General features: G+C 45.9%; 1 protein-coding gene across 1 annotated transcript in view; it reads left to right on the top strand.

Moving 5' to 3' along the window:
- NSD2 (nuclear receptor binding SET domain protein 2) overlaps positions 1 to 19,243 on the top strand; it is a 1,080,265-nt gene that overhangs the window by 531,486 nt on the left and 529,536 nt on the right. The window contains exon 13 of the mRNA XM_078678610.1: positions 4,682 to 4,882. Coding sequence (XP_078534736.1) covers positions 4,682 to 4,882 — 201 coding nt within the window. The remainder of the gene's footprint in view (positions 1 to 4,681; positions 4,883 to 19,243) is intronic.

Here is a 19,243-nt window from a genome sequence, read left to right as displayed (position 1 = left end):
ATTGTAGGAGTTTGTGTTAGTATCTGGTATACACTCTAAGCACCTTGCACTAACCCAGGCTACCCTTATGGCGATTTTAGTGTTCTTTGATAACCATAGAAAGCTCTCAAAGTGGTATCTATGGAGAGCAGCCCTCTGGTTAGCTTAAAAGGAATGTAGATTAGATGAACCATAAAAATGAGTCTATTTATCACACAGATACTAACATGTTGGTATATCTCATAGCTGGAGATATCAATAGTGCATATGGAAATACTCAAACAAGATCAGGTAGGTAGCACAAATATACCACAGTTCCCAGGGGGAGACCAAACCATGTACTAAGAAGGTAGAATGCAAACTGCAATGAAGAACAGGACTTGGACAAAAAGTGTCAGAGGAGCTGGGGAAACAAGGAACCTCCTGATGTAAGTACCCAGGAACCTCCTGAGGTAAGTACCCATGAACCCTGAAAGTGGAAACGCAGCCCAATAGAAGTCTACAGAGAAGTCGCATTTGCAGTTTTAAAGAAAAAGCACCCTTACTAGAGGACCCAAAAGAAACCCTTTGGAGGATGAAAGGTTGGAGAGTCACCCACCTGTGGATACCCCAGGTACCAGGCTACCTTCACCAGGGAAGTCGGGTGCATAGGGGTGAATTGACATTGGAACTTGCCGTAGAAGTCAGTGGATGACTTTGGAGAAAATGCGTCTGGAGAAATTTGTGACCATGTCCAGTGGAATCCAGGGGTGGATTCTTAAAGAGGAGAACCTGCAAGCAGAGGTCAAAGTCTGTGCCTTTCGGAGGTGACCAGGAGGCACGAAGAGCAGTGCCCACCGATGTCGGGCTAAGCAGGAGTGATGACGGTACAATGCCCAACTTTGGCAGGGAGCTCAGGAGAGGTGACACGGTTCCGAAGGGAACTTACAGGTTTTAAGTGCAGTGGCCTCAGATATAAGCAAACTTGTATCTGTTGAGAGAGGTGCAAGCACCAACTCACACAGGCAGCATTGGCAGGACTGAAGTCAGGGTTGAAGTAGGCTTCCATGGGTGGCTTACATGATGCTATCCATTGGAGACCACTTGTGTACCCATGCCCTGGGTACCTCAGTACCAGATTACTAGGGACTTAGAAGTGTACACCAGTAGCCTATTGTGAAGGTACAAAAGTACTTGCCGTAAGCCATTTTGGGAAAGAGTTCAGATGCCGGGGTCCTGATTAGCAGGAGCCCAGCAAAATATAGTCAAAACACGCTGACACCAGGCAAAAAGTGGGCATAACCATGAAAGCAGATCTTACTTTCGTCCACATATATTCAATGTAGATGTGTTGGTGTGAGATATGCCCTGTGCATTATGTTGTGTTTGATGTATTAAAATTACTCATTGTGAGAGAGCTTGCGCGCGTATATGAGGATCTTGTCCCATTCTTTCTGTGGCAGGCCACGGCCAATACTCTGTTGCCAGTTTTCCATGATATGGTGCACTAGGTTTTGCGGGGGTATAGGCTAGCACTTTTGCAAGCTGTGATTAGCTGATGTCCACTTCCCATGATGTGGAGGGCATGCGTCATGTTCATCATCTATAATCTGCCAATTACGCTGCACCTCTGCCTGTAGTGTGAGGTATGCTAGAAAATGCCTCAGGGGTATATTGTGGTTATTGCAAATCTGTTCAAACGGGATAAGGGTAGCATTCTGGAATAGGGCACCCTGAGCATCTATCCCTTCAGCTCCATCCCTTCTCTACCAAGCCTCTCTCTGAAGCTGCTCAGCGAGTTGATATGGCTGTCTGGTGTATATGGCACTAACGTCAGGGACAATCGTAGGCTTCTAATGTAGCTGGGATGCGCTGTTGTCAATAGCTTGTTTGATGAGCCTGAAGGGAGATTGCACTTCGGCAGCATCAGTTAATAGATCATTCGCCCTGTGATTCAACGTGGGGAGGCCTGCTCAGCTTAGTGTCACCCTGCGAGCTGGCCTTTGCAGCTAGGCTGCCAGATAGTAATATTCAAGGTTAGGGGCCCCTAGGCCCCCTTTGTCAACCGGCAACTGGAGCGTCCTCAGGGCCACTCGCCTTTGTCCCTTGTTCCATATTAATGTCCCTAGCATGCTATGGAGGGTTCGGAATGTGGAGCTTGGTACATGTACTGCTAAACTGGGAAAAAAGTACAGGAGACGCAGGAGTATCACCATCTTGGACAGTGAAACCCAGCCCTGCACCTTAAGCCGTAGTGTTCTCCAAAACATCAGTTGTAGCCGCAACAAGGAGATGGTTCGGGCATGATTACAACATATTAAGCCTCAGGTGGTGTGGTAAATATGAATGCCAAGGTAACGGAACCTGTGTGGCTCCCAACACACAACGTGAGGGCCCACCATCAGACGATGTGGCAGACAGTCCGATCTTAGGAGGAACAGACAAGTCTTAGACCAGTTCACTCCTAGGCTGAAGCAATTCGAAATTTTCGTAGGAACAGCTCGACGCTTCCAAGTCCCTGTCTGTTGTCCCAGATATAGATGAGGACATCATTCTTGTAGAGGGAGATGGCATGTAATTCGTCCCCTAAGAGGAAGCGTTTCTCTTCATTATCCCGTCGCAACTGCTTAGCAAGGGGCTCCACCGCCTACGCAATAAGGAGCTGTGACAGTGGGGCACCCCTGATGGGTGCACCGGCTAATGTCTATCAGGGCTGAGATTAGGTGGCCTGCCTTAAATGTGGCAGTAGTGACAGTGTAAAGGAGGTGAATGAGGTGCAATAAACGTCCAAGTATGCCAAACTCCGAGAGGGCTTTAAACATTTAAGTTTAATCTACGGTATCGATCGCTCCCTCTCCAAGTCAATCTTTAGACATGCTGCATATGGCCAGTGTGCCAGCGCTAGTTCCATCACTCTATGGAGCCTATGTATGTTGAGGGTGGGCGAGCAATCTGGGATGAAACAATTCTGGTCCATGTTTACGAGTTGGGGCATGTGCTCCAACAAGCGGGACGCAACGATCTTGCTGAATAGTTTGCAGTCTGTTCCTAACATGGATAAAGGGAGGTAGGCCATTATTTCCAACGGGTCTTTGTCTGGTTTCAGCAATGAAACTAACAATGATTCATGTAATGTCGGTGTGAGACGTCCCTCCTCCATCGCTGCCTTGTATAATTCAAATAATTGGGGGACCAGAAGGTTCTCGTAAGTCTGTTTAAACTTAACCCGAAGGCTGTCCAGTAGTTTTACAAGTAGCGGGTCACCGAATAGCTGCTCTGATCTCCTGCTCTGTAATGGGTAGCTGTAGGTGCTCAAGGGCTAACTAATCAACAGTGGGTAGAAGAAGGCCAGTATGCTATCTGCACTATTGATGACCGGGGGATCGTACAGTGTTCTGTAATAGGTAGTAAAGTCATTATGTATGTCTAGTTGGCTAGTAATGGTGCTAGTTGGAGATTGACAAATCCTGGTGATCGGCGCAGGTGGCCAAGGAGCCAAGCCAATAGCCGGACAGATGTGTCCCCTTCAACATGGATCTTAGCCTGATAGGCCTTAAAATCTAACCTTCAGAGTTGGTCTACTAGTTGGGCATATTAATCTCTGGATGCTGTCCGAGCATGCTTGACTTCTTGGGTACTGCCGGAGTCCTCCTCCAGGGCGCCCAATGAAGATTCAACCGTTGTCAGTTCTTTATAAAAATTTACTCTCACACCCTCCGTAGTATTAATGCAGTACCCATGTATCATTACCTTGATCACCTACCATTCTACAGGTCTAGACATGGCAACGCCCTAGTTGTCCTCCATGTACTGAGACACCTCCCAGGTTGTGTCACGGAACGGCATATCCTCCACTGCGGCTGGCTAAAGATGCTAGGCAGGAACGGGTGGGCGATGGGCTCTCCAACTAAGGAGTAATTGTAGCGAGTTGTGATCTGAAAAGGTATGATCCAGGTATTCCCCATGTGTGACCGGAGAGTGTGTAGCTGGTGGCAGAGTATGAAATCCAGTTGAACATGGAGATCATGGAGTGGAGAATAGGAGTAGCTCCGTATGTCTGGATGTAATGTGCGCCAGCAGTCTAAGAGGGACAAGTGTGTGAGCCAACATTGTGTAAGGCCTGCTGCCGCTGTCACAGCGGGAGTGTTATGCAATGGAGACTGATCAAATGTAGGGTCCAGGACGATGTTAAAGTCCCCGCCATTGATCAATGGGATATCTTCCCACTTTGTGAGGGTGACCGTAAGGCGGGCCAGAAATGGCTGTTGTCATACATTTGGTGCATAAATGCTCCCTAATAAGAGGAGACAGCCATTCAGTTGGCCCTCAACAAAAACAAAGCACCCCTCAGGGTTCTCAGCCCCCACTTGATAAAGCGCCCCAAAACTTTCCACTCAGCAGCTGAAGTGAGTTGCGTACTAATTTTGAACATTTTGTAAAGATCCATCAAACAACGCCGAAGTTATTGGCAAAACAAAAACGCTTTGTCTATGGAAGTTAGGTCCTAACTATAACTACCTACTAGTGACCACCAGTAGGTAGTGTGTGTGTATATATAGGTGTGTGTGTCTTAATTGAGATTGACTATTAAAGTCTTACTCCACTGTGCTATGCGATCTACTTTGAATGGTGAAAGAAAATCGGAATGTAATGTAGCACAGATAAAAAGCTACTAGTTTAAAGTTCCAACTGTATAATTTACCAGTGTTTTCTGTTTTCCTAGGAGTTCATACATGCTTTGCATGTAAGGAGAAACAAGTTGAAGTAAAACGCTGTACTGCATCGCAGTGTGGAAAATTCTATCATGAAGCGTGCATGAAGAATTATACACTTGCTGTGATGGATAACAAAATTTTTCGCTGCCCTCTTCACACCTGTGTGAACTGTTCTGTTTTAAATCCTTCCAATCCACGAGCAGCAAAAGGTAATCAATTCGAACTGCACATTTTTTCTGCTCTTTTATTAATGAAATACTTAAACATAATTGAACCTTTTTGGTGCTACGCCTTTCGGGTCATGTATATCCGCTTTGGCTAATGCAATGTACAAAATGATCTATAAAGTGTTTCTATTTATGCAAGGCTTTTTTAATTGTACTGAATATGAACATTCTTGTCCTGGATAATGGAAAGATTTGTAAATGTGTATCTGAAACTGAAACCTAAAGAGGCGAGGGATGGATATGACTGTGTGGTCCTGGTTATTGTCTGTCTAGGCCCTTACTAAACCATAGTCATCTCTGTTACTTACCATTATCCCCCGTAGCACCTTTGCTGTGCCTGCCCACTTTGCTTTGTTAAGGCAGTAAAAGCTTCTCACAATCTGTTTAAGACCATGGAAGGATGTGTGAAGATTAGATCTCTGCTTGATGCCTGAGTTGGGTCAACTCTGAGCTAGAATGAGGCTGAGCCCTAGCATACAGATTCACTTAGAGATGACTGGCACTGTGCATCTTCCTTTATTTAGCTAGCGGGGTGACGGTGGCAGGAGGTGGTGGATGACTTCAAGTGAGTAGGTGTTATGAGTCTAAACTATTGTCGGCTTGATGCATGTTGTCTACTGATCCTAGTATACCTTTAGAAGCTTAAGCTAAAGTATCCACGAGAGAGAACACTTCTCTGAGTGTCCAATTCAGGAACAGCTTGTGCTGAAACAATTAAATTCTGTCTGACTTAGGTAAAATTGCAGTTAGACTTGGCTGCAGGCATGCATGCACTTATTTGGGGCATCTCGGACCATACGCCCCAGCTCCTGGATCTAGGGGGACCTGCGGGTGTATTGCGCCCCATATGGTGGTTTAACGCCTGGTTCCTGCAGAAAAGAGTTTCTAAAAAGCCATTGGGAAGACATTGGAAAGGTAATTCCAAACCAACAAAGGGTCAGTCAGTTCCCCGGGCATGTTATGTGCGGCTGGCAAGACAACAGTCAGAGGCTTCGCCAAGGGATATGTGGAAAAGTAAATTTTGCCATGTTCTGTGTCCCTACGCTTCATCCATCATATGTTATGTGTGCATGACCAATATGCATATGTTATTCCCCATGCCTGATTAAAGACGCAATTACAGTTGTGTCCACCTCTGGTATGTTAGTTTCCAATCCTCGTGAATACTACGAATATCAGGCCTATGTAAGTAATGTTGCCACGTTTCTCAGTGTGCACGTTATTCAATTATAAAGTCCCCGTTTCCAGGCCTCAAAAGGGCCCGGACCACAGATTCAGCTCCTGTCTCCTGAAAGCCTCGCTAAGGAGCGATACAGCCCCCACCTGTATCCTCGACCCTTCACTCACTTCCTGCCTTGCAGTGCCCGGTGCACCCCGGCTCTGCCTCTGAGTCTGCCAAAAGTATGTTATAGTTCCAGTTATCAGTTCAGTCCTCCTCCTCTGCATTCCTAAGCTACTGAACTGCATCAATAGTTTCCGTCATTGTCTAGCCTTCTCGTCTCCACGTTAGAGAAATACTGTATTTAATGGTCATTTAGTATTCTTCATCACGCACTACATGTAGAATAATGCATGGTCCAGTCTTAGAATCAAGTTAGCTTTTCCCCTCGTGACTTCTAGTTTATATCAACATGTTCCCTAAACAGTAGATACCAGATAGGGTTTAGGTACATGTCGCTCCGACCCTTCAGACTCTAGTCTCTGCTCCTAGCACAGAGTTCGTAGCCCCCAGCTTCTCCTAGTAACACGTCATTGCCAGTTTTCGCGCACCATTAGGTTAGAGGTCCCGGCTCCTTAGGTAGCCCCCTCCAATGTTTCCGCCCATTCATGACATATTCTGTTACGTTTTCCATCACATGTCTAAGTAAACTCCCAGTTACACCTCTTATTTCTCTTATCTCTCGCGACTGCTACGCGTCACGCCTTCTACTCCACCTACTGTTACGCCCACTGCAATGTAATGCTATGTGTTTGCGCTATGTATATAAGTCAATGTTTTGTTATTAAATGTTAGCGCGCTCATCCCAGACCCAGCCCCGGCAGCTGCCGGGCCTTATTGTCCTATTCCTATGCAGGTTGTCCTGATCCTGTCCTTATGCTGTAATAAACCTGCAGAAACTCCTACTACCTCGAATCTTGACTCTTATTTTATTGAGCTATCTGTTATGCTATAAGTCTAGTCAAAAATAGGGTATTATTTATTTATTTACCACATAATGGCGCCCGAACAGGCACTTGCCCTTTCCCCACGCGTCGGTGAAGCCACGCCGACCCCCTGACCCTCTGCAGTCGTGACGGAACCATACCGTGCACTGGCAGATATTTCTGCTCCAAGTATCCCTCAGGCCCACGGAGGAGACGGAGGAGGCGGTCCAGCATCCGAACGAGACGGTGGAGGAACGCGGCGAGTCCCGACCAGAGCCCAAGCCGAGAGTCCAAGGTCCGAGGTATCCGGAGGCCCACCCGTAACTGAAGTCCGAAGTCCGAAGTTCGTCGTCGTAGTCCAGTCCCGTCCGAGGCCTTCCGTTCCGTGCTGCCCGGTGAGTACCATTGCTGGGGTAGTGTCTAGACAGGGTCAGTCTAAATTGACTCCTGGTCCGTGGGTTGGTGGTACCCAAGCCCACAAACGAAGTGTTCACCTAGGTGGATACGGGTCTTGATGCGTTCCTTTGTGGGACCGGTATGTTCCGTACTGTTACAGCAGTGCATCCAGTAACTCTAGTCTGTTCCGTTCTCGAGAATTCTGTTCTGTTTCTGTTTTCAGTATTTTCAAGGAGTATTCTGTTCGAACTGTTATTTATAATGTTGTTTAATGTATTTTCAACGTCGTGGTATGCCTGAATTGTTTTCCCAATTGTTGTTGTTTTTCGTGTATTGTATTGTGTTCCGATTCAAGTTTAGAATGCCGCTCTTTTCCAAGTTACGTCAGTTAAAAACTAGAAAGGGTCTGCTGGAAGCAGCAGTTCCTGTTCCGCCTAGGGACAGTCCAGGTCACTTTATGTATCAGAAACATGGCATAAGCGCCATATTGTATCTAGATTTATGGGTAGAGTATACCAAACAGTTAGAAGAAAAGTATAGATGGCCCGTATCGGGTACATGGGATGCCGAATGTATCATGCGAGTAGAAGAAGCATTATGGAAAAAGAAAGCCAGACAGTCACAGAAAGATGCCATCGAGTTATGGCGCAAGGAAGCTCATAGAAGAACGGAAAAGGAAGTCAGAAAGTCAGAGTTAAGTAGAGAATCCCAAGAACGAGCCCAAGAAAGAGAATTAATCGAGATAGGTGAACAAGTCAAAGTCGAACAGTCAGACAGACAGAGGCATGCCCTTATTAAGGGTATGTATCCTCTCCTTGCCGAAGGCTTGCCAAAAGCGACCCCAGAGGCACCCAGTAATTTCCCGCCACCATTAGTTCCGACCAAGCTACGTCACCAACCGACCGCAGCTGATATTTTTATTTCGTCCTATTTGGACGACACAGTTCCAGAATATGCAAATCCAGTTCGCGCTCCACCTGTCCCTGTAAATCAGGCACTTCCCGTTCCTCCAGACACCGGAGTACCTGTTACGGTACCCCCGGGTCAGCCTGCCATACAAGTTCAGCCCACGTTACAATTACCGACCCTGCAAGCACGAAGAATGTCAGTCGACGATTCTAGTAAAGGGGCCGCAGGAGGAGGTCCTCCTCAAACCCCGCCGCCACACAAGCGTTTATCAGCACTCGAATTACATGCTCAAGCATCACAGCGTACTCCAAAAAGCAATAAGTCTGTTACAGAAATCAGACAAGCCCTTGCCGAATGTGTCTATGACACAGTCCCAGGCGAGTATAATATGGTTTTATATTCCGTACGCGTAAGAAGGGTGACCGAGTATCTAGTCACCTTACCAAATATGAAAGAAGATCTAGACAGAATATATCGTTTCATCCGTACAGGGGATGATCCAGAAAGTATTGGCGAAATTATGTCTCAAAGGAAAGCCGAGATTCAGCTCATGATATTAAAGTTCCTGATCAATTGTTTAATAAGAGAACAAGATTACCCGTCTAAAGATCCCGCCGAAATGAGAATTCTAACAAGGTGGAGTGATAATATAGCCGAGGGTAAGCACAAGACCATTAGTGCCATGGAAAGTATGTACAAGAAAATTCGTAAAGAAATAATAAGGTTACACGAACAGCGTAAAGCAGCACAAGTAAGCGAGAAAGAAAGTATCTCTGATCCTGAAGAGGAAGACGAGAATCCCGCCAGAATAGCGTATGTAGGAAAATCCAGATTTCCAGATCGCCATTTACGTCCAGAACCTAAGTCTATTTTTCATCATCTAGCACCAGAACAAGGTTCCCTAGAACAAGTATTTCAAGCTACCGATCACATCCTGAAATCACGAGTCGGTTACAGTGAATTAAGTACCATGCATGAACAAGAACTAGCCCGATCAGCAGTCCGATGGATTACTGATTCTACCACTTTTCCAGACGAAATAGTGGCACAAATGTTTCTGAAATTGCCCCCAGCCGAGCAACGACTGGTGGGTATGTATATGATCCAGCACCTCATTACTCAGTATGAGGGTCAACATTCTGATCCAGGCCCGTTACATGATATCCTGAACGAGTTACTCCAGTACAGATGGAGAGGTCTAGGTACCGATTTAATTAGTGTCATTCTAGAACAGCGCCACAAGTATAGAACGTTCCTGAACCCGCATTTTGTTCATGTCTCACCCCCAGAAAGTAAACCATTCTACATAGACAGACAGAATCCGTTACGAGAAGTCCACCCAGTCCAAGGGGCGGGTGGCGTAATGCAACGAGTGTTTGTATACACTCCGATATCAAAGATGGAACTTCTTGAAATGAAGAAATTAATCCCCTGTCACGACAAAGACCCAGCGGGGTTCCATAGAGAATTAAAGGACATGCTCCGTATGGGAGAATACACTTACCCAGACATCATTAAAATGTTAAAGGTCCTGCTACCCGCAGGGGTGTATGAAAAGTTAAAGGAAAAAGAATGGGAGGTGGGAGAGAAAAAGATCGATTGGACAGCTCTAGAAGCTGAAGACAAGGCACGAGTACCAGGTACCGGTCTTGGAGATAAATGTAAAGAATTACCAGAATTATTGATTCAAGTTTTACCCAGATTATTGACAACTAGGAAAGAAGACTGGGATGCAATCTCAGCCTGTAAACCGAAACAAGATGAGGATATTAGTGATTTTTATTCTAGATTTGAGAAATGTTTCAGTATTAACAGTGGTCTCAAGACAAGTAGTGAGTCATACCCTCATCTTTTAGTCGAGAATTCAAGTCCACAAATTAAAAACCGAGTTTTGAAAGTCGAAAGCACCTGGCAAGCAAATACTCCGTCCCAGATGCTCCAGATGCTCCAGTACCACCAGAATAGAATCAGAGAAGAGCAAGAACACGAAAGAAAACGTATGAAAGACACGAAAATGAAAGTGCTAGTTGCACAGTCTATTCCTCAAGACAGTCAGAAGAGAGGTCCGAATCAAGCCAGTCACCCTGCGGCTCCCGTTAAAGGGAACTGCAATTATTGTAAACAGCCAGGTCATTTTATAAACGAGTGTGCAGTTCTGAAACACAACATAGCTACTGGTAAGACTAAAGAAAGACCACGTCCGCCGAGACAAGAACAAGTTTCACAGACTCCTCAGTCACAGAATGCACTACAGACAGTTACAGTACCGCAGCCTATTGCTGCAACACAGCACGTTACATCGCAGATGTACCAGTATGCACAGTCCGAGTATCCAGAGTATCAGTCATATTCATGAAACAGCCTAGAGAGGGAGGTAGGCTTGCCTCTCATCGAGATACCTGTAGACCAAGAAGGTCCCTATGTTCATAGTCAAGTATTAGGGAAAGACAGAAAGTTTTTGATCGATACAGGGGCAAGTAGGACCACAATTAGTCACGCCGAAGTTCCAGGGGCTCCGCTCTCAGGCTCAAGAAATGTTTCCCTTGGATTTTCAGGAAAACCCATAGTTAATGAGATATCAAAGCCAGTTACTCTAGAAGTAGGTCCATTGTCCCGTACTACTGATCTGTTACTTACTAAGTCATGTCCAGAAAATCTATTAGGCATTAAGACATTGAAAGAATTAGGTGCAGTTATTTGCTGTTCCCCAGAGGGAATACGTCTGTTCCTACGTGACTTCAAGGGTCACTATGTATTACGAGATTTTGATTCAAGATTGTCTAATGTTCCGCAGCATTTATGGGCGCAAGGTCCAACTGATGTAGGTTACATGCAAATCACACCCTATCGTGTGACTCTCAAACCAGGTGTAGTGTTACCACGAATCAGGCAGTACAGATTGCCACCTGAGGCTGTAGCAGCCTTATCCAAAATTATTGACGAGCTCATGGCTCAAGGAGTAGTTGTAGAAACTGACTCCAATGTATGCAATTCTCCGATCATTCCAGTCATGAAACGTACTGATCCAAATGCACCCCCAGTATATCGATTAGTGATTGATTTACGAGAGCTTAATAAATGTATTATTCCTCAGTACCCAGTTGTTCCAGACATTTCTTCCCTGTTAACAGCCATTGATTCCGAAGCCATGTTTTTCACTGTTATTGACCTCAAGAATGCATTTTTTAGTGTTCCAATTCATCCAGATAGCCAGTTTCTTTTCGGATTTTGTTTAAATGGAAGGAGCTATATGTTTACACGCGCTCCTCAAGGTTTCACAGAAAGCCCTAGTATTTACAGTCACGCGCTCAAGAGACAACTAGACAACATTCACATGCCAACTGACACTGCCCTGCTCCAGTATGTCGATGATCTACTGATCACAGCCCGTTCTGAACGTGCTTGCGAGCGAGCATCACTTACAGTTCTGTATTTTCTAGCCGAGATGGGGCACAAGGTGTCACCTTCGAAGCTTCAATTCTGTGTCCAGCAAGTGGTATACTTAGGACACTTGCTGTCCAAGAGGGGTAGGCAGTTGACACCCGACCGTATCCAGTTAATAGCGAGTCTTCCCCAGCCCAGAACCCAGAAGGAGGTACGTGCCTTTATCGGCCTTACTTCTTATTGTAGACAATGGATTCCCCAGTATGCATTCCTAGCCAAGCCACTGATACAGTTAACGACACAGGAGGCAGCCGTATCGACTGTCCTCCCTTGGACATCTGACCATACACTTAGTTTCAACGAGTTAAAGAAAGCCCTATGTCAAGCTCCAGTTCTAGCTACACCGAACTACAGTAAGCCTTTTACACTTTTCGTTACAGAACGGGAAGGTACAGCATTATCTGTCCTCACACAAGATCAAGCAGGTCAATACAAGCCCTGTGCTTATTTTTCTAGCACATTAGATCCAGTCGCCCAGGCGTTGCCTGCGTGCCTCAAGTCAGTTGCAGCCACAGCACTAGCTATCAGACAAAGTGATTCTATAGTTTTAGGACATTCCCTGACAGTACAAGTTCCACATTCAGTAGAAGTTCTTTTAAACCGAACACAAACTCAGCACTTGACAATTGCACGTTTAACAGGTTATGAATTGACACTGTTCCAGCCACACATAGAAATTAGACGCTGCAACGTCCTGAATCCTGCTACACTGTTACCATCAGCTAGTTCAAATCCAGACACACATGATTGTGTGGAAGTAGTTAACATTACGACAAAGCCAAGACAAGACCTGACAGATATTCCGTTACCAGATCCTGACCTGACACTTTATGTGGATGGTTCATGTATGAGAACTAGTACAGGAGAACTAGTCGCCGCGTATGCAGTGACTACTGACACTGAAGTTATTGAAACACACCGTATTGATACTCTGTCCGCTCAAGCAGCAGAGCTAGTCGCTCTGACACAAGCCTGTATACATGCCAAGAACCTGAAGGTTAATGTTTACACAGATTCACGTTACGCATTCGGAGTTGTACACGACTTCGGAGTGCTCTGGCAGGAGAGAGGTTTTATGACTTCTCATGGAACCAAGATTCAGCATGGTCTCCTTATTCAAGCCCTGTTAGATGCCATACATTTACCGACATCTATTGCTATCATGAAGTGCAAAGCACATACGAAAGTCACTGACATTATTTCCCAAGGTAATGATTTAGCAGACCGCACAGCCAAGCTTACAGCACAGACTCCAGACATTCCAGTTAATCAGACACAGACACATACTCCAGATCCGATTACATGCATGACAGTTAAGGACCCTACTCAAGATGTCATAGATATCCAGTCACATGCTACTCCCGATGAAATCAAGAAATGGTCTGAACAAGGAGGGGTCCAGACAGATCAAGGATGGTTAGCGAAGGGTAGAGCCACATGGTTTCTCCCCGATTCTATGGTTCAAGTCATTATCAATACCGCACATAGTCCAGCACATTTGGGAGAAAAAGCTATGTTAGACAGTATCCAGAACATTTGGTTCAACAAGCATTTACGAGCTGCAGCCAAGCAGAAAGTCCGTACCTGTATGATATGTTGCCAGTTTAATCCAGGTAAAAGTGTCCCGGTGGAACAAGGTGGTTTCCAGCCCCCTGACCACCCTTTTGAGGTCCTCCAGATGGATTATATTCAAATGGAGCGATGTCGAGGTTTCAAGTATGTCCTTGTAGTTGTATGCGCCTTGTCCAGATGGACAGAAGCATATCCAGTCCCAGATTACACAGCCGCGACCACTGCCAAGCAGTTGGTTCGTGAATTCTTCCCTAGATATGGACTCCCTAGAGTCGTATATTCTGATAACGGCCAGCCATTCTCATCTGAACTCATGAAACACGTTTCCCTGTTGTTAGGGTACCAGTGGAAGTTCCATTGTGTACGCCATCCAGAAGCAGCTGGACTAGTCGAAAGGCATAATCAGACTCTGAAAATCCGTATAGCAAAAGTATGTAAAGACAAGGGTGTGGACTGGTTAGTAGCTTTGCCAGTCGCTCTGTTTTATATGCGCATGGTCGCACATTCCAGATCAGGTCTGTCCCCGTATGAGGTCGTATTCGGCCGCCCCCCTAATATGTGGGGTACTCCTAGACCCCGAAGTATTACCGATGTTTCATGTAATATGCTGACAGATTACCTAGCTTCCTTGATGTCTGCCCTCAACTCATGTCGTTCACAGGTTGCCGCCGCATTTCCAGACAATACCGAGGTGGCACCGCACGAGATCGTTCCAGGCTCCCTAGTGATGATCAGAAATTTTGACAGATCAAGTCCGCTGGAACCACGTTGGAAGGAGCCACGTCAGGTCCTCTTGACCACCCGAACTGCCGTCAAGTTGGAAGGCAGGAAGGGGTGGGTCCACCTTTCTCATGTAAAACTTTTCAAAGGATCGAAACCAGTCTTCAAAAACATTTCCAAGAACATTTCCCAGGATTCGAAGGATTGCCAGAACATTGTTTTAAAGGACTGTCCCGCACAAGACATTATTACAACCCCTCCCTTGTTAGAGAAAACTCCGCAACAGGAGTATAAGTTAAAGCTCAGGTCTAATAAGTCAGCCAGTTTGATTGTATAAGTCCTCCCCTAGGTGAAACGGTTAGACTGTTTCTGACATGTATAAAATAGACCCCCATAGTGAGAGAGTCAGTCAAAGCTCAATCAAATGTATCGTTTTTCTGAGTTTCGTATTATTCATCAGCATAATGATTTCCTGCACCAGCTATGCTTTCTATCTGTGTTTTTCAGTTCCTCATGTAAATATGTCTGCTCATGCTACAGTAGAGCACACGTTTAGTGATCTGCCTCCTCACGAATATTCATACCGCCTCGCCATGCGTAATAACACATTTATCCGTATGTTACATTATTCACACCAGACCAGCAATGCCACTAATTGTTGGGTGTGTGGTCGACTCCCCCCTTTCCAGACACCGAAGGGAGTTCTGCCACTCTTTCCTTATCCATTCTCACACAATGGTTCGTGTGGAGCATGGTCCACGTTAACGTCATCCTCAACAGATATGTTTTTTCTTAACAGTACATGTTTTCCAGACAAGCAAGGTTTCCCCCACAGAACAGGTTTAGATTTAGAAAATGAAGTATATAATTTAGGAAATTATTCGTCGAATTTCATGGTTCTGAATGTTCAGTCTGATACTACTCCAGACTCACCCGCTATTTCAGTACTACCAGTCAAAGGCGAATTATGTGTCCGTAGTTATGGTTCTGTACATATAGGTCATAGTGAATGTACTACTGTTATCCAGTATAGTGACAGTGGGAAATCTATTTTCAAAGCTTCACGTCATTCTTATTTTATTTGTGGTCAAACTGCATATGTCCGTCTGCCCCTCGATTGGGAGGGAACCTGTTACATTGCTTTCCTACTGCCACCTGTTTTTCTAGCCCCACCTGACTATCATAGGAATTCTTTCTTAGTACACACTAGACACAAGAGAAATCTCCCGATTGTCGATTATACTGAAACTGCCGCAGAGCAATTCATTGATATAGATAAAGGTGTTTTCCCTTATTTAGGTACAGTTGTAAATAGTAAGCTAATCCGTAGGTTAACAAGAACCCTTGAAGCAGTAGTAGATGAGACTGCCTCCGCTCTAGGTAACTTAACTGAAGAGCAATCCTTTATGAGAATTGTCGTTTTACAGAATCGTCTCGTCCTTGACGTCATACTGGCCGATAGGGGCGGGGCCTGTAGAGTTCTCGGATCCAGTTGTTGTATTTTCATTCCAAATAACTCGCCGTCTGTTTATTCAGCTATAACCAGACTCCATAAAATTGCCCATCTGTTACACCAAGATCCAGGCACCTGGACATGGTCCGGTTGGTTCTGGAATATAATTTCCGCATGGGGTTGGAAAGTCCTGTCCTTTTTAGGTATTGCAGTAGCGATCATATTTAGCTGCTGCCTCTGTATACAATGTGGCCCTGCGATTTGCAGCATGTGTGCTACCTCTTGTATTCCCAGTCCCAAGCCCTGTCCTAAATCCCGTTCCAAGACAATTCGAGACGAGCAAATGGTACTGTATGAAATGATAGACGGTATCATGAATATTGATGTTTCCTGATGGAAACGTAGTGACAAGGAGGGAATGTGGAAAAGTAAATTTTGCCATGTTCTGTGTCCCTACGCTTCATCCATCATATGTTATGTGTGCATGACCAATATGCATATGTTATTCCCCATGCCTGATTAAAGACGCAATTACAGTTGTGTCCACCTCTGGTATGTTAGTTTCCAATCCTCGTGAATACTACGAATATCAGGCCTATGTAAGTAATGTTGCCACGTTTCTCAGTGTGCACGTTATTCAATTATAAAGTCCCCGTTTCCAGGCCTCAAAAGGGCCCGGACCACAGATTCAGCTCCTGTCTCCTGAAAGCCTCGCTAAGGAGCGATACAGCCCCCACCTGTATCCTCGACCCTTCACTCACTTCCTGCCTTGCAGTGCCCGGTGCACCCCGGCTCTGCCTCTGAGTCTGCCAAAAGTATGTTATAGTTCCAGTTATCAGTTCAGTCCTCCTCCTCTGCATTCCTAAGCTACTGAACTGCATCAATAGTTTCCGTCATTGTCTAGCCTTCTCGTCTCCACGTTAGAGAAATACTGTATTTAATGGTCATTTAGTATTCTTCATCACGCACTACATGTAGAATAATGCATGGTCCAGTCTTAGAATCAAGTTAGCTTTTCCCCTCGTGACTTCTAGTTTATATCAACATGTTCCCTAAACAGTAGATACCAGATAGGGTTTAGGTACATGTCGCTCCGACCCTTCAGACTCTAGTCTCTGCTCCTAGCACAGAGTTCGTAGCCCCCAGCTTCTCCTAGTAACACGTCATTGCCAGTTTTCGCGCACCATTAGGTTAGAGGTCCCGGCTCCTTAGGTAGCCCCCTCCAATGTTTCCGCCCATTCATGACATATTCTGTTACGTTTTCCATCACATGTCTAAGTAAACTCCCAGTTACACCTCTTATTTCTCTTATCTCTCGCGACTGCTACGCGTCACGCCTTCTACTCCACCTACTGTTACGCCCACTGCAATGTAATGCTATGTGTTTGCGCTATGTATATAAGTCAATGTTTTGTTATTAAATGTTAGCGCGCTCATCCCAGACCCAGCCCCGGCAGCTGCCGGGCCTTATTGTCCTATTCCTATGCAGGTTGTCCTGATCCTGTCCTTATGCTGTAATAAACCTGCAGAAACTCCTACTACCTCGAATCTTGACTCTTATTTTATTGAGCTATCTGTTATGCTATAAGTCTAGTCAAAAATAGGGTATTATTTATTTATTTACCACAGATATGTTAAATGGATATACCAATCCTGAGATGACCGACTCTCCTGGCTGGAGGCCCACGCATTTCAACTGGAGCAGGTGTCTGAGGCGGACTCCTAAGGTTCAACACTCCATCATCTGGCCCTAGTACTGTTAAGAAATTTGTAATGTCTTCCATGACGCGGCAGGCAAATGTGGTGGTCCTCCAATGCCTGTGTTTACATTGCAATCTCCTTTACTGCCTTGCATCTCTCCCTCTAGCCAGCCGATTGATCCCTGAAATATTAGATGTAATTGGCAACATCCAACATACCTCAGGAGCGATCGCACAGACAGTCGCAGCATACTATAACCTCCGCGACTCTAAACCGCCAGACATGAAGGCAGATGCAGGCTTCTCCTTAAGGGATGTGCCTCTCCCATGGCTGCCCGAGTTAAACGCTTGACCAGCCGATCTCTGGGGAAGGGATAAATCAGGCCTTGACTGCTTTAGCCACGGGCAAGGGACCAGGACTGGACGGTTACTTTGTGGAATATTACTTGACGTTCAGAGAGACCCTCGTGCCACATGTTAAGGCACTATACGCGGAAGCAATAGAAGTTAGGACCTTCCGAGAGACAGACGCAGCTACAATCGTAGTCATCCCCAAATCTGACCGTTCCTCCAACCTATGCTTAGACTATCTTCCGATATCTTTGATCAATACCGCAGTCAAAAAAAATTCGGCACGATCATCTCCATCCGTCCTAAAAGAGTTGTCACGACCCTCATATACCCTGATCAGTGTGGGTTTATGCCCTGCCGAAGTACGGGACATTGCCTGCGATGCCTGCATGTGGCGCTGGCCCACCGACATCTCCGATCTCCATATCTGGCCCTACTGCTAGTCGATTTTGAAAAGGCCTTTGACATGATGGACCAGAGCTATCTGGATGCCGTGTTAATCCGTGCAGGATTTGGTCCCTACTTTAGAGGACTAGTAAAGGTACTGTTCTCCAACCCGTCATCTCGTGTATTGGTAAACGGAGTCCTATCTGAGGAATTCCACATCGGTCGGGGGACGAGACCGGGTTGCCCCTTCTCCTCCCTGCTCTTTGCTTTTGCTATAGAGCCACTAGCCCATTTCACCAGGTGCGATGACCAAATCGGAGGTTGGCAATGGAATGAGTACCGTGAGGAGTGTATACCCCTCTATGCAGATGATGTACTCCTGTTCCAGAAAAACAGCAACCTGATGTCATTTAGGAGGGATTTGAAAACCCATCTGTTCTCAAAAGCGCACTAATCCCTCCCTGCAGTCGCACACAGAATTCAGTCTCTAGCGCTGCGAGGCCTTCGGGTGGTTATGCGCTATACAAATGGAATTTTCAATTCAATTCAATTCATGGCCCAACCAGCTCGCTCAGGCCCCAGTTGCCGGCAAATCCTGAAGCTCTTCGGGGAGGCTTACAGTCTGAGATTCAACCCAAGCAAATCTGTATTGGTCCCACTGCATCTCTCCTGGGAATGTGTGGAGTGGCAAATGAACATTCCGATCAGATGGCTCAGCTTTCACTACCTGGGGATCTGGGTGGCACTGCACTCAGAACTCACCTGGTCTCTCAATGTCACCCCGCTTGTTACAAAGACTAGAGCTGATCTCCGAAAGTGGCGGGCCCTCCAGCTGAACCTGATGGGGGAAGTAGCATTGTGTAAGATGATGATGCTTCCCTGGTTTCTTTATGTATTGCAGAATATACCACTCCATATCCCGAAGCAATGGTTCTGGCCTTAGATAAACTGGCGACTGCATTCCTATGGGGCAATTCACGACCAGGACTAGCATTGGTCCACTGCCAAAAAGAGCCTTATGATGGTGGGATGGGGATGACCTGTCTCTTCCTCGACTACCTAGCCACGTGCCTATTGGTGATTAATGATAGGCTGGGTCCGACCACCATCCCCAGGAATTCCAATCACCTAGAGTTAGAGATTCTGGGATTCCCACTGGTCCAAGCGAAGTTGTACGGTAGTCTGTTCCCCACAACATCCCGAACATCACCAATCCAGTCTTTCTGACGTGGTGATTTGCGCTTCGCCATATTCACTGGGAAGCCA

The sequence above is a fragment of the Lissotriton helveticus genome, chromosome 2_2 (genome assembly GCF_964261635.1).
Source record: "Lissotriton helveticus chromosome 2_2, aLisHel1.1, whole genome shotgun sequence".
Classification (NCBI taxonomy): domain Eukaryota; kingdom Metazoa; phylum Chordata; class Amphibia; order Caudata; family Salamandridae; genus Lissotriton; species Lissotriton helveticus.
This window is presented reverse-complemented; position numbering and strand designations above follow the sequence as displayed.